Genomic DNA, 15,466 nt, shown 5'->3' with positions numbered 1-15,466 from the left:
ATTTTTAAGATCTAAGTGGTTGGTAGCACATAAAGTTCCCAGCTTTCCTGGGAACTTGTGGTCAGACAAGTATTTGGGAAGCTGGCAAGTGTCATCTCTACCAGACAAACAGGGATGGAATTTCCAATAAAGATAAAGCCACGGTTTTTAGCAAAGTAAGGGCTTCTCAGAGAGGCTTTATCTATCTTATCTGTGCTTACATCCAAGAGGAATTCCACCAAGACATCTGTGGCCAGTTCCCCATCAAATTCAATCAACCGCTCTTCCTTAAAGACATAGAGACTTCCTTCTTCAACCAAGCCTGAAAGAGAGAGGAAACATCATGTGGTTAACTCATCCCTAAAAGCATTTCTGTTACAGGGCATCTTGCTTGCTATTCCAGCAACGCCTCCTGGGAACATGCTGATTCGCAGTGTTGGTCCAGTTAGAACCGATTTGAGCAGTCTCCTGACTGATGTTTCATGGCACAAGGGACAGAGCTCAGCCAGAACTCGCCATGGCTTCTTCCCAAATGTGGAACTTGTTGTTCAGGTCACAGTTTGGCCCCAGGTGGAAAAGTTCTGTCCCAGGACCTTGGTTTTGTTTGGCTATTTGTCTTGCAGTAAATAGTAAATAGCAAATAGATTTGGGCTCTGACATCCCAAATCTTAACTTCTCACTCAATGAAAAATGGATTGTGATGCAGGTTGTGCTCTCTGCCCAGAGAAGGCTATGTGAACATGAACAGTGACCTGAAAGCCAAAGTGAGTTCCAAACTCTCCGAGGCTTAGCTAGCCCTGGCAAAAGGGTTAGAAACCTGTGACAGAGATGCCATAGATGGCAGGCTGGCAGATTTGAATAGTATATAACTGGACTGAGGGCTGGATGCCACAGCATCTCAATGGAGGATCCAAAATTAACAGCACTGAGCCCCTGCAGTGCATGATGGCAGGGTACCATGGGCCAAGGGAGGTGATAGTTTGTTTCTTCTAAGAGAGGGAGAAGCTCTCCCCTTTAGTTGAGTTTCCACCAGCATAGAGAGCCTTTAATTTAGGAAAGAAAATTACTTTGCCATCTGGTGGTGACATTTGTGGGCTTATCTGATTTCCCCATGGGTTTTAGTTCTGCACTGCTGTGTCAGACCTGTCTCTCTGTAGGAAGAGCATGGAGTTACTCCATGGAACCTATTTAAAGTATCTGCTCAGCAAGTGGTGAGCTTCCACCTTGTCACCAGTATGGCATGAACTGGCTTTCCTTTTCACTTTGTTTGGTTTGGTTTTGGCACTCTCAGCCAGAAAGCTTTTGCTGGAAGGGTCTTGTCTCATCCCTCCCATCCTCTCCCCATTTGATCCTGCTCATGTTGGGCTGGTAAGTGTGTAATTGCTGCCATCACCTTCGCCATCCTGGTAACAAGGATTTGGCTGTCCTTTATTGAGCTGGCAGCTGAGCATCACTCACACATCTCCCTCCAAGCTATTCCAGAGATTCCAGACATGGGACTCACCTAACTTCTTGGCAAGTTTGGCGTCCTTCTTGGAGTCAACCATCCCGAAGCCAATGCTCTTGGGCTCCAGGACCTGAGCTGCCAGCTGTGGGAGGAACCAGAGAGCCCCACCTTAGCAGCATTAACACCACAGGGTAGCTAAAGGGCATTGTGCATGGTACAACAGGCACAAGTGACCCATATTTTGCTTTCAGACAGCATTAACGGGTGGGATGCATCACATGCTGCCTCCCTGCTGAGATAACGCTGCCCAGAGGTCAAAAGGGTTGGGTTTCTTCCCACTGTGTTGCAGCACTGAGTTTGTTGGCCATACCACATGCTGGTAACTGCTGTTTGACACTCTGGCATCAGGAGAGGGCTCCCGACTGAGTCAGGGGCACCAAAGCAGTGGACATGGCTGGAGAAAGACTTGTGCCACTGACACAAAGCAAAAGCTGTCTCCTCTATTGTGCCTTTGTGGCCTCCTGAAGTGGAATGTAACGTGTGGGCACCATGGACATTTTAACTCCGGAAGTGCTTGGTGCCAGGCAGTAGTGGCTTCAAGCTGGATGGGATTTAGGGCACAACGCCATCACTTTTGCTTCATACATGTGATGGGGTGGCCAAAGCAGGCACGCAGCAAAATAAAGCAGAAGGGCTCGTGGCTTTGCAAAACTAGTCCTTTCCCTTATGAAACGCATTAAGTCATGTCTCTTGTCCAGGCTTTAGTAACCCCCCAGTTCCGGGTCCCTTCTTTTTCCTAAAGAAATGAGTAATCCCATCCATGCTTGCATTTGCCTTCTTGCAGCTCTGGGAAACGACTGCCCCCTGTTCCCACCATTTTTGCTGAAGGGGCCTCTAGAACATATCAAGTTCCTGCCTGTTTTGTGAAAATAGATATGTGAGGAAAGGGGAGACGCTCTGCAAATGCCCCATGGTGGGAGTGGCCATGGCTGAGACCCTGTAAGTTCCAGATGGACTCCATAAAGAGGAAGTGACCTTGGGAAATGAGACCCTTATTCACCAGATGACCGACTTAGCCCCGCTGCAAGCACGCCAGAGACCCAACAAGGCTGTAATGATGCTCTGAGATCCCCTCTGTCTCCCCCTTCCTCCCTCCTCCATGAATACCTCTGATGCTGATGGTCTTCTTGCTGTCCTCCCTCTCAACCCTGCTGGATGTGAGGGGATCAATAGGGATGAGGGGTTGGGGGCTTCCAGGACAGGAATGTCCCTATTAGGGCACAGCTGCCTGTGCTCAGTGGTGGGAGGCTGAAGGGGGGGGGGGGACATAAGAGAAGCCATGGCCAGGGAGATGGCAGGCTGATTTATGAGGAACACCCTCCCCCAGGACCCATTTTGGCATCCTCCCCCAGCCTCAAAGCCAGTTTGAATGTCACCCAGCAGCACTGCCCCCATGGCCACACGGCCCCTTGGCTCCCCTGCTATAAATAGTTTCCTCCTGTGCCTGGGCACTGTGAGAGTGAGCAGTGATTAAAGGCACCAGGGAGCAAAAGTGATGGGGCAGCCCCATTGCTTGCACACTGGGGTTTCATGGAGCCGGCATCCCATAGGCATCATTTTGGTGTCCCTGAAATCCTGAGGGTCAGGGCTCAGGGACTTTGCTTGGGTGAAGAGGAGTGATGGAGAACGTGGCTGTCTTCTCCCTTCCACCAAATATGTGTCTCCAGGTCTGTCCTGAAGCCCTCCAGGAGGACATGCTCTCTGCCAGGCACCACCGCATCACTGCAGCCTCGATCCCTGTGTGGCTGCCTGGCCAGTCCTGAGGGAAACATGCCACCATGTGTGTAGCACCATGCTCACGTTATGCAGGCAATAGGTGGTCTTGCTGCTTTTTCCTTGCTCTCAGCCAGCGTTTTGAAATAAAGGCAAGGCTGCGCATTCAGGGCTTGTGTTTACAATGGATACAGCATGCACTGCTCCATGTTTGTGCATCCATTGAGAAGGCATCCAAGCACCGCCCTGACTGGTCTAGCATCCCACCTCCTAGCTCAGGCCACAGCCATCACCTAATGAGCACCTGGTACCCTATAATACAGGGAGAGATGAACACTTCTTGCGAGCATCCTAGACGTTAGCAAGCAGGAAAAGCTGTTTTCTGTTCCCCATTATGGGGGTCTGCCTTTACTGGACAAGAGGATGAAGCCTGTAGGATCATCATCTTTTGGGGGCACTGTCAGCATGTCTCTGCATGCTGCCAGTTGTGTAAACTAGCAAGAGGTTCCTCAGAGTCAACACTTGAGCCTCTGGCTTGCAGTGTGAGCAGAGGTAACACACAAGAAAGCCCAAGGGAAGAAGACTGTTAATTCATATCCAGCCCACACTTGATCTAGCTACTTCCTTACAGGTATGTTAGCCTTGTGTCAGACAGCATCAGGGCAGTTCAAGCCTGAAAGTTCTTGACTCCTTCACACAGGAGGTGATTGGGGTTTCTAGGGGCTGTTTGAAGCAGCTCAGAAACGTGCAGAAAAGCTGAAGCATCTGCTACAGACAAGAGCCTGGGCGTGCATGTTTACAGGAGAGGAGGCATTGACCAGGAGTGATGTGTGTCAGCATGCAGCTCTTGGGAAGGGAGTGGGTGCAGCTGGGATCTTGCTGGGAAAGAGTAAACATGTCAAGAGAGCTTGTCTAATGGGGTGAAAGCCTCTTTGTGTGAGGCTCTGGGTGTGTGCACTTCACCGGGGCTCAGGAAAGTTCACGGTGATGCTGGAGGTGTGCCTGGTGGTGTCTTGGAGGTGTGTGTACTGTGGGTATGAGTGCTTGGAGATGTTCCTCTGAAGAGGCTTACCCTGAGTGAAGGTGTGCAGCAGTGTGTGTGTATCTAGGAGAGAGCATGTACAGCACTATCCTGTATACACTGTGGGGATGGAGCTAAGCACGCAGCCTGCCTCCTTCCCTGGGACCTTGATGCTATGTGTGTTAGTGAGGTGAGTGGTACAGCTGTAGCCGGTGCCCGTCCACAGAGCACTGGGGTCTTGCACCAGGGGAAGATTCATGCAACATCAGACTCTGAGGAGCTCTTTCCACTGCGGCAGCGGAGACCTTTGCAAGTGTGTCAGTGCCCATGGGGGCTTTTCAAATGCAAATTATGCAGGGGTTGGATCTTGCATCTTTGCTTTCCATTACAGCAGGTGAGTTTCATCAGTGCTTAGGTGAGGATGTATTCCCACACCTAAACTTGAACCCCATAAGGCAGCAAAATATAAAGTATGCCAAAGGCATGTCAGCTTGGCTGGTTGTCCCCTGCTCATTACAGTATCAAGCATTTCTATATCCCCTTACAGTATTTTCTGATTCCATAAAGCTAGTGGGATTTGAATGCAGATAATGTTTCTAATCTTGACAATCCTCTTGGCTCAGAACCTTGGGACAGAGGCAACCGTAATGTAAGAACACATCCCTTCCCCCTCCCCCTTCTCCCTTTAAATTCATATCACTTGAAGTCTTGGCCAGCCAGAGCCCTTGCCTTTGTGTAAGCCTCTATAGCAAGTCATTTAGTTTCAACAGCTGCTTGGGGAGATGGAGGGGAGAAACTGCCTTGGAAGAACAGAACCTAACTGCTCTTGCAGTCCCTGGGATATAGCAGGAGCTTTGGGCAGGCAGAGTGGGCTGAGAGTGTGAGCAAAGATCCCAGCAGCACTCCTCCTTTCTCCCTCTTCCCTCAGATAACATCGGTACTTGAATTTGGTCCCTGGGATGTGTGAGAGGTGCCAGCCCAAAATGAAGCTTAAGTAGCACCGAGTAAGCACGCACCACCTCATCTTGGATGGTGCCAATGGTTAGAGGCAATCTGAATAATGGGGAAGGAAGGAAACAACTCCCTGCCAGAACATCTCAACTTCACACCTCCTGGACCAGTCTGAACCTAGGTGTGCTGCTGGAAAGCTTTCAGGAGACTTAACAAGTCCCACAGGATCATTCTGAAATGCTAGGTTACAGAGCAGCAGGGCTCCCTGACCACATTCCTATTCCAGCTTCAGGCAGCATGGATTGCACCAAACATCGCGTTTGGTGTCAGTTCTGCTGCTAAATGACAGACAAAATCCAGCAGAGAGGGTTGCAAACGGGGGTGGGAGGGGTGGGGGTCTCGGTAGGGTCAGTTTTCATTGTGGAGTGACTCTGGATTTCTGGCCTGGATTTTCTTCCCACTTCCCACTAGAAGCACCTGCTTGCAGCATCCACTGACAGGAAAGCTCATCACTGGGTGGCAGGGAGATGGGAACATTAAGGTATCTGTGAGAGCCACCGTGAGTAAAATACTCTTAAGCATTGGAGCGTTCCGTTTCCCTAGCTGGCAGCAGTGGAAGAATAAAAGTCAAGCAATGCAGAGGAGAGCAAAAAGGGTTGATGAGGGAATGTCTCTCAGGCAACCCACACTTCTCTGTTGTTTCTCTCTAGCTTCGTTTAAAGCTGCACTCTAGGTTGATGGTCAGAACGTGGTTGATGCAATGATGATGATTTTATATCCTAAAATGTTAGGGGTTTATTTTCAGAAACAGCAGGAGGCAATAGCAAAAATCTAGGGTATTTCCCCCAAAGCTTTGAATCGATATGCAGGATTCATGCCTTCATGCTGTGGTTGGCTTCTCTGTTGTTCAAGCTAATGGGCAGTTTGTTGTAGAGCAGAGGGGGTTATCTCTCCTTGATGCTGTGTTGCCTCCTCTAGCATCCCCTTGCATACTCCACTAATAACATTTCAGGTTCTTGCTGGTGAATGAAGCTGGTCATGAAGCATCATGGTGATCAAAGCAGGCAGAAGCCTGCTGAGCCACTAGAGAAGCCACCCTGCTGGCAGCAGGGACCAGAGCAGAGCTCATTGCTTCCACCTTCCTGCCCTTTTCCACCACCTGAGCTGCCCCGAGAGGCTGTTTACTGCCCAACCTGCCCTCCCAGGACTAAAAGGCAAGTCCCCAAATATGGAACCCCTAAAGGTCACTCTAAAGGTGGTCACTAAAGGTGGCTTTCCCAGGTAATGCTCCAAGAACGCTGCCAGGGAGCTTTAATTGCTGCACAGCCTCTCAGCCCGGTCAGATGCACCATGTGCTTTTTGGCTGCCTCCCTAAAGGGTTTGCATAGTTAGGGCTGTATTTTTATCTACACAGGGCATCCCTAATTTTAGCGAGCTGTAAGCTAACGCGCAGCCTCCCTTTCCATGAGCTAACCTGCACCACTGAGCACCCATGGGTGCTGGGGCCACCTGCCACTGCTCCCGGCCAGTCCTTGCTGGTGCTGCATCACAGATGCTTTGGCAGCTTGTGCACCGAAGACAGCCTGCAGTATACGTGCGTGCATGTGCTGTGGGGTTTGGGACAGTGCCCGGTGGCCACCCCTTGCTAAGCTGCCCCAAAAGGGAGCCTGCAGGACTGTCCTTGACAAAGTTGAGGCCATCTCTGTCTTGTTATTTCTCCAGCCTCAGAGGGGCTGGTTTGAAACTGAAGGCTGGATGCTGCCATGGATGCAGGGCACATGCTGGTTCCTTTCAGTAGATGGTGGAGGAGGGAAGCATGCTTGCTATTCAGCCTGTTCACCTCCACAGATCTTTGTAATTCCTACACCTCCAGCTCCCAGGAACAAGCAGGATTTCTTGAGTTTCTGACCTAGTGGGTGTGAGCCTGTGCCTTTGAAACCCTGGGGAGTCCAGGATTCTGAGAGCCAGGACCCTCCATCCTGCACCCTCGAAGGATCAGTGAAGCGATTCCCTGAGGTAATGATGTGGGTCCTTGAGACAAGACAGGGCTTTTACCCAAGGAGTGAGCAGAGAGAAACCAGAACTGAGGGAAGCTTTAAAAAGACACAGCCCTTTTTGCGCAGGGTCCAAGGTGTCAGAGGTGCATCTCCTGCCAGGGCCGGACAGGGTTCCCAGAAAGAGGACACATCGTGTACGGCAGCTGGCCTTCACCAGAGCTGTGTCAGAGAACACGCAGGAATGAGCACCATCAGCACTGCTTAGAAGGGAGCCCTGGCCGTGCCAGGGCACTGCCTGCTCTGTGGCCACCCTGGGAACTGAGTTATTCCCTGTTGCTGCTCGCTCTATTTCCTCAGGCAAGGTTTTGTCTCGTGTATGTAGGTAAATCCCAATGTGCAAAGGATAAAAAAACCCACAAACATGGACCTTCTTTCCTAGGCCATGGATTCCTTGCCCGAGTGCCTGTTATTTAGGGACAGAAGCTGAAAAAGAACATCTGGTCATCAAACCCAGGATTGTGTCATTCAGTCTCTGTCACAAACTGGTCAATGTCCATTTCTAATTCGTCGGACTGTTCTCCCCTTGTTGTCTTCCTCCTCTGGTGACTAGGGACTTCCTAGTTTCCAGACTTGTTTTATTCATAGCCCGTTTGTCCTTAGGCTTTGCGCTTAAATAGCTCTTCTCCCTCTTGGGTGTTTAAAGAGAATTATCTTCTCCCCTTTCCATTCTCCTCACAAATGAAGCTTGGTCATGAAGGAAGGGCAGCCGCAGGCTTTGGTTAGTGTGGTTTTAGATAAAGGGCACTGGCAGACTGAGCTCTGGAGCAAGGCCATGGTGGGTGAGCTCAGCATGGGCCACTGTACCCATCTGCCTCCTAGAGCAGCAGCTGCCCCAGGCTCCTGGGAAATGTCAAGGTCCGGGGTGGAGAAGATGAGATGATAACTACAACCACCACACGTGTCCACTGAACAGGTGAATGTGAGCTCCAGCTTGGCCTTTTGAGGTCCCCCTCTCAGTTATACAGAGTGAGACCCTGCATCCTGGGAGCCAGCACAGCAGGAACCCCCTCTGGCACTTGTTTGGGAAGCTGATTAGTGTCAAGATAGCTGGATCCCAGCTAAGAGGATGGGCTTCCTCAATGCTTTTCTGAAGGGAGGAGTGATGCAGGAGTCTCCATGCGGCTTAAGGTCTTGCATGGCACCTACAGAGGTTGTCTGCGACAGCTGGGCAGTGGGAAGAGCTCCTCATATCAGGGCCAAGCAAAACTACAAAGCCTAAGCAGACTTGGCCTTGCACTGTGTCAGCAAGTGAAACCAAGCTCATAGGGGTCTGCCATGTCTCCAGGTGACATTTGGGTCTCTGGAGGAAACCACCTTGATTTTCCTTAGGTCCTGGGATTACAGCTAGTCTCTGCAGTAAGAACTGCTGCCAGTACATATATCTCTGATCATACCTTAGCAGCTGAGAAAGGTGCCTTTCAAAGAGCATTATGACATTGAAGTGGGGTCTTATGCTAGATGCTGCTCATGCAGCCAGTCCAAACTCACTGCTGGGAACTGATGGAGGGACTTCAAAGAAAGAAACTGGGCAGCACCAGGTAAAGCAGCCTTGGAAATAGTTTCTGACACTGTTATACAGAAAGACCGAATCACACACTTGTCTCTTGATGTCAGTGTGCCCATCTGCGAATTGGGAAGCTCTCTGTAACTTGTTTGTGTGACTGTTATGTCAGTGAGTGAAATCCTCCTGCGTGCTACTGCTGAAAATCAGTGCTCTGCTGGCTGTTGACGAACTGAGACCTACTTACATGGTCTCAGAGGGCAAAGTAACCAGTGCACCTTTTTTTCCTTTCCATTCCTTCCTTACTTTTGCATTAACTTATCAGCGGTGGAAGCCACTAAACTCCTCTTCCATTACAGGTACAAGGCACTTGCACTGCAGGCTTCTGCACATACCTATCCAGCCAGGTGTGTCTCTCACGTTGAGGATTTGCTCTGTAGGGACCCAGAGATGTGACAGTTTCAGTGATACTCAGTGGGCATGCCTTGTACAACACGTACGCAGCCCTGGGAATTGGGTTGAGGCTCTCTCTTGTGAATATGCCCATTTTCAAAGAAAAAGACTGGAATCTGAGTCTGTGAAACAGAGAAGGGTGTTTAAAGAAAGGGCTTGGATTTATTGTTGTGTTTATGGTTGCACCCTGCCTAAACCAGACTCATCTGCTGGTTCTCAGGAATTTCTGGGATAAACCACACAGACCTAAATTTGAAACATTTTTCCTGGGTTTCACCTACTCTCAAGAGATTTCAAGACCATGTGGCTGAAGCTACCCCAAAATCACCTGGTCTTGCACCAGGTTTTCCATCCTGAGCTGGAAGCTGCGGTAGTTTCAACACTTGGTAGTGAATCCTGGCTCTCGAGTGAACTGGGAGGTAGCCCTTACACCCAGTTTAACCTCATCTTTTGCTGGATTCCAAATCTGTCTTTCCCTGTCACACCAGAGCTAGCTCCTGGTTGTGGTTGAACACTGGGGGGATCTCATGGATTTATATTTCCAGGTTCACAGGAGAAATTTCCCTTGTGCTCCAGAATCTGATCCTAGACTCTATTTGGAAAGGCTACGACCACGTCCAAACTTAACTCTAATCAGACTGGCTTGTCCTAGGGCAGTTCTACAGGAGTTTTCAGCCCAGGGGCACTATTGCATTAAAGTGCCTAAAATATCCGGGCCCTCTGTTTTTAAGGATATTATACATGCACGCAGATGACAAGGAAAGAATGGCAGGACTGAGTGTTTCAGCAGGAGATGTTACGGTAGTGTGAGACAACCTCAGTTGCTGGAGAGAGCTTCTCAAGCGCAAAAGGAAAGCCTCTAACTCCGCTGTTGATTGTTCTTGCTACATGATTCCTAGAGAGAGGAGCTGCCCCTCTGGAAGGCAAAACTATGCCAATATTTTAGGACATTCAGCGTTGAAAGAGAGATGGGATAAAGTCTAAGAAGTAGTGTGATACAGGACAAAATGAAGTAGGGGAACTACAGAGGAGAAGAAAGGCAGAACAGCTATTTATCGACTTCACTGCTTTGGTCTTTTTCTCTATTGCCCCTTCTTCATTAAAGCTGAGACCTTTCAGGACAAGTAGCTTTTTTTCTTACTTGTCTGTTAAATAATTGATGGGAACCCTTGTGCCTGGCTGTTTCCTCTGCTTCTTCACCTCATGGGCACACAAGGCTCCTGTAAACATCACCACAGAGCAGGAATAGCTACTGTTAGCTCTGGGACTGCCTGGTCCAACCCCTGCATTGCCCTGTACAGAGGCTTTTCCCTGCTCAGGCTGCAGGTGCTTTTCAGGAGTCAGAAGTGCAGAGTGGAGTCATAGGAGAAAGCAACCAAAGGAAGAGAGCCCTTTAACCTGAGCTGTGAAACAGCCTGTGCTCATGCTGTCTCTGCCCTGGGTTGTCTTGCCCTGGGTTGTATCTATGGATACATAGCAATCCTTCCCCAACACTTTTCTACCCTGGCCAGAAAGCAGTAGGCAGCTGCATCTCCAGGCACTGTTTTGTTTTCCCAGCAGACTAAAACAGCAGCCCCAGCTTTCCCTCCCCAACTTGATGGGCTGACACTGCTGTCCTTGGAGCTGTTGTCATGTACAAAGGATGCTTCAGAGAAGCTGCTTTTGCTGCTAGAGGGGGTTGGCTGCCCCTGGACCCTGTCCTCACCAGGTAGTACACAACAGCGTAGGTGGCAGGAGCTGTCAGGGCTGCTTCATGATGGTCTTCACCTTCATTCCCTTTCTAAACTGGAAAGGGACCCTGGGCTGCATGGGAACGTGGTGACAGTTCTCATTATGCCTGGGTGTGGGGAGTCAAAGACTCCATGTGCTGTCCCACTGTAATATTAGCTTAATGATGGCATCCCTTTTCTGTGATAGCTGAGCTTTTGACAGTGTCAGTCAGTCCTACATGTGGGACTTCTGTCCTGGGAAGGTAATTTTTCCTATCATATCATTTCCTTCTCAGTCTGCTGCTCATAGATGTGGTTTGGGAAAGTCCTTCAACATGTGCTTAACTTCACGGATGTGCTGTCGGGTTTTCAACTTGGTTTCCTAAGGGTATGAGACCCTTGTGACTCCTTTCTCCCACCAGGTCTGTCTCTAAGCTGCCCCTCCTCATGTTTTCTAGCTATTGGCCTTTCTCAGCCAAATCTTCTGAAGTCAAGGATCTCAAGCAGGAGACCTCAGTTTCCTTTCATGAAAGGAGACTGAAGTTCCCTGAAAGAAGGAAATGTTGCCACATGAGCTCAACCCCTGTTAGACACTAAAGGACAAACTTAAGAGGGAGCCTCACATGCTCCTCACTCATGGGAGAAGCCCCTGTCAGAGCTTGTTACTGACCATGAGCTACATACTTCAAGGAAACCATGATAGGTCTCTTCTGCACTTTTCTTGGTGTCTGAAGATATTTCTTTAGGTTTTTGGACTTTGGAATTATACATTTCTTATAAGGTACATGTGGGACAAACAGAAAGGATGGACTTTTTGGCGTTATTAAGCCCATTCCCTCCCATGTTCATCAGGCAATTTGACATACCAATCCCTAACCATGCAGCTCAGATATTTGCTTAGTTCCACACCTGCCTATGTTTTTGGATGAAGGCTCCCTGTTTTTTTCCAAATGACAGAGACCAGTGCCATTGGAACATAATGTTTTCCATGCTGTGGAAGCAGCACATTTCATTGTGAATAAGCAGATACATAGTACAGCCAGATGGAAACAGAAAAGCTGCTCCAGAAAGGAGCGTCTTACCACAGGCACCACCTTACTCTAGGAACTTCCCAAGCTGGCTGGCAGGGAATAGCAAGGGCTGGAGTCTTTGCCTTTTAGATACCTCATTTCAGGCATAAAGGACCTTCAGCACTCAGAGTCCCGAACCCTCTGCTCCAAAGAGATACATAAAGCCTTCCTATGTATCTCTCAGGTGTATGGCTCCGCATCTCAGCCATTGCAGCCACTGCAACCATTTCTTTCCCTCTCCCTGTCCTGGGAGAACACGAAATCTTGCAGCTGCATGGGCTCTGGCAGGGAAGATTGAGAGTGACCCCCTTGCACAACACAGTGTGGTTTGAAGTGAGGGAGCTGGATGCTGTCTCAAGAGGGACCAGATTACAACCTGCCTTGCCCACTCCTTTCACGAGTGCTCCCATGGTTGAGTTAATACAGAAACTGGGAGCACTAACACCTTGCTGGCCTGTGTCCTATGTAGGATAGCACACATCACATCTTCTCTGCTGCCTCCTGAGGCCCTCTCCCCTCCGATTCCCTTGGGTGACAGAGGCAAATGGGTGCTCAGCCTGCAGATTGCTCTTGTGCTTAGGCTGTCAGATGGCTGCTGCTGCAATGGGGGGAGAGACTGTGGAACTTTGAGGCATGCATTGAATCAGCATTGCAAGTGCTTGGGAAATGTTGAGCTCGAAGCCACGAGTGCCAGTTGATGTGTGTGTGGCACAGTTAGCTGGTAGCTGAGCATTAGTGAACTAGAGCACCTCCAGTTATGTAAAGTCTGCTGCAAATCTAATCCTCAATCTCTTGGCCAAGGTCACGTAAGAAGTCGGTGATAGAGAGGCAATTGGAAACCAAATCACCCGAGTCCTAAGCTAATGTACTTGCTGCTGAATCAAACCCTGCAAAATGAAAGCTTTAAACCAGGTTGTATTGTAGCCATCACACCCTTGATATGGTTAATAACTTGAGTATAGGTGCCATGGGGACTAAAACTGATAGTACACGACAGATACCTGCTTCTGTCAGGTTTCTATAAATATGTATCTAGTAACTGCTTGCCATCTATTGGGCATGAAATAGCTATGCTATTAAACAACAATGCAATTATACTACCAACCATAAACATTTCAACTGGAGTTTCCTTTTCTTTGCCAAATGTTATTTGATCGCTCACTGGAGCAAGTAACTGTTCCCTGAGAGCAGAGTAAAACCTGGGGAAGGTTTTGAATCTTTCTTGTCTTCAGGCTTGCTAAGGAGGTCAGTAGACTTGGAACTTGGCATTGGATGTTTTTAGGTCCTAGCCCTCAGCAAACACGCTTTGTAGTTCGCATTTGCTATACTCCTAAGGGTGCAATGCATTTTCACTCTGGATCAGATAAAGAAAGCCTATGTGTTTCTTCTGCAATTTTCATTTTCTTCCCATATCTTTTAGCTAAGAGGGAATATTTGTAAGTCCCTGATAGGAAACAAGCACCAAACAATCCAGGCTTGCTGCTGTATGATTCCCTAGATTACAGCTGCACTTCAAGAAGGAATGCTATGAATCTACTTTGCAACTTTCACTGTGATTTATTTTACTGAGGATTTAATTAATCATTCTTTCACCAAAGAATGAACACTGCTCTTTTTCCAGCACAGAAGTGAACGGCTGCATTAAGAAGCAGCTCCAGACTGATTCCAAGCAGGCAACCAAGTGTCGGAAAAACAAAAAGGGATTTAACGCTGCACCAACAGGGAGTGTTTGAGATGGGGAGCTACGACACTCATTTGCACCACAGTTTTGTAAGGCCTCTTGGCTGATTGCTCCTAGAGGGACAGAAAATGGGTCTGAATCCAGAATGCAAGGAGGATACATAATGAAAAACGTTCTAAAAACCTTAAGCTACAAGCTCAGGTCTGAGCTGGCATTTGGGAAAGCTCAGCTGAGCTGAGCTCACGTTGCAGAGGTTTGCAAGGTTGCTCGTTTCTCACTATTGCCTGGGTTTCGGAAGCACCATCCAGAAAGACTATTTCCCAGCAAACAACTCAGAAGAGCACAAAAAAGGCTTTTCCTGGGCTTCAGAACTCAGGTGCTAACTCAGATCCAAGTGAGCAAGCCCAAACCTTTGGGTGCTCAACTCCCCCCTGCACAAGAGCCTTTGACTCTCCTCTCCTCGGCTCCAAACAATGCTGTGCTATTGACCCCGGCTGAGACGTGCAGTGGTGCTTACCTCCAGGACCATCTCTGTCATCTGGAACTGCTTCTGGGAGACCTTGTCAGAGCTCACCGGCTCATGGAAGAGCAGGCAGAGCATGTCATACTTCTTCAGGGCCTGCTTGTAGTTCTTCTCATTCAGGTCGATCACTCGGTCTTTCCCATCGTAAGTTGGAAAGTTCAGTCCCTCTTCTGCCTTGCAGCAGGAAAGCAGGTAAAGACCTGCCAGGATCCAGCAAGTCGCCTTCATAGGGGAGACCTTGGAGTGCAGCAGAAGGCAGGTAAACATCCCCCTCCTTCTTAATTTGGGGAGAAGGGGAGACCAAAGGCTCCAGGTGAAGTTCAAACCGAGTTTCTTTTTCTGTTGCCCTGTTAATGATCAGCCCAAATGCTGAAAGGCTGGTGGGGAGCAGCAAACTTTGCTGTCCTGGACTCACAACAAAGAGACAGACAGGAGAAGCTGTCAGGCCAAGCCCTGGATACCTTACATAGCTGTGTCCAGCTCCCGTGTCATTAGGAACTCCATTTTTAGGAAGCAGTTGTTTCAGGCTAAAAATAAACCCTGCAATGAATAAAAAGGACAGATATGACACCATTGAGGGACTTGCTGGCACTCTGCATCATCTGAGAGGGAGTGAGCAAGAGGGAGGGAGTGGAAGACAGCAGGGCTGGGAGTACACAGGCAGGGTTTGTGAAGGGACAGACTTCTCTTGCACAGGGAACCAAGGTGCTGCCTGTCCTATTAGGGCTTAACAAAAATAGAAGGTATTTACTGCAATTTAGAATAAGAGTTTCTCTCTTTATATATCCCCTTGGGCATAACAGTGATTAGGCTTTGGATAACAGATCTCAGTTTAAGCAGTTTCAGAGCCTCATCTGCACTGCTGGAGGAAAAGTCCCTGTTTCTCAGCAGCAAAGGAGGTGAGCACTCATGGGATTCCCTCCTCCTCCTGCCTGGAGCACTGGCCGGGGCTGACATTCAGCATCTTTTCTGCAGCACCTTCTTCTCTGCTTTTGGAGTACCAGGAGAATTGCTGTCCCTTGGGCCATTAATCCTGAAGCAGAAGGAAGCTTACACTGCAACCTCCCATGTCCGTAGTAGTTACCAAGCCTCATACATTGCTAGCAAGCGGTTAGAACCTTATTGTACTAAGGGGGAGTGAAGGATAGGAGATATGCCCAGACCAGGGGTCTCCTTAAGATGATGGAGAGAGATAGCCATCAGTGCTGGCCTCCCTTTCTGGGACCTGCCTGTTGGCTTAGAAGTGTTTTTTCACACAATCCCATTGCGTTTCCCAGCAAGCAGTCCTGCGTATTCCTTGC

The 15,466-nt window shown here is 49.0% G+C and overlaps 1 protein-coding gene across 1 annotated transcript in view; it reads right to left on the bottom strand.

The window, feature by feature from the left end:
• The window catches only part of CASQ2 (calsequestrin 2), a 30,912-nt gene extending 16,279 nt beyond the window's left edge, over nucleotides 1-14,633 (bottom strand). The window contains exons 1-3 of the mRNA XM_057404132.1: nucleotides 14,160-14,633; nucleotides 1,484-1,568; nucleotides 201-301 (exon numbers count right to left, since the gene is read on the bottom strand). Coding sequence (XP_057260115.1) covers nucleotides 201-301; nucleotides 1,484-1,568; nucleotides 14,160-14,432 — 459 coding nt within the window. The 5' untranslated portion in view covers nucleotides 14,433-14,633. The remainder of the gene's footprint in view (nucleotides 1-200; nucleotides 302-1,483; nucleotides 1,569-14,159) is intronic.
• Nucleotides 14,634-15,466: the final 833 nt, after the last annotated feature.

This window comes from Pezoporus wallicus, unplaced genomic scaffold (genome assembly GCF_028554395.1).
Source record: "Pezoporus wallicus isolate ANWC-B61680 ecotype Strahan unplaced genomic scaffold, APGP_CSIRO_Pwel_v1 contig_6598, whole genome shotgun sequence".
In the NCBI taxonomy this organism is placed as follows: domain Eukaryota; kingdom Metazoa; phylum Chordata; class Aves; order Psittaciformes; family Psittacidae; genus Pezoporus; species Pezoporus wallicus.
Note: the sequence above shows the minus strand (reverse complement) of the source record. Positions and strands in the feature narration are given on the sequence as shown.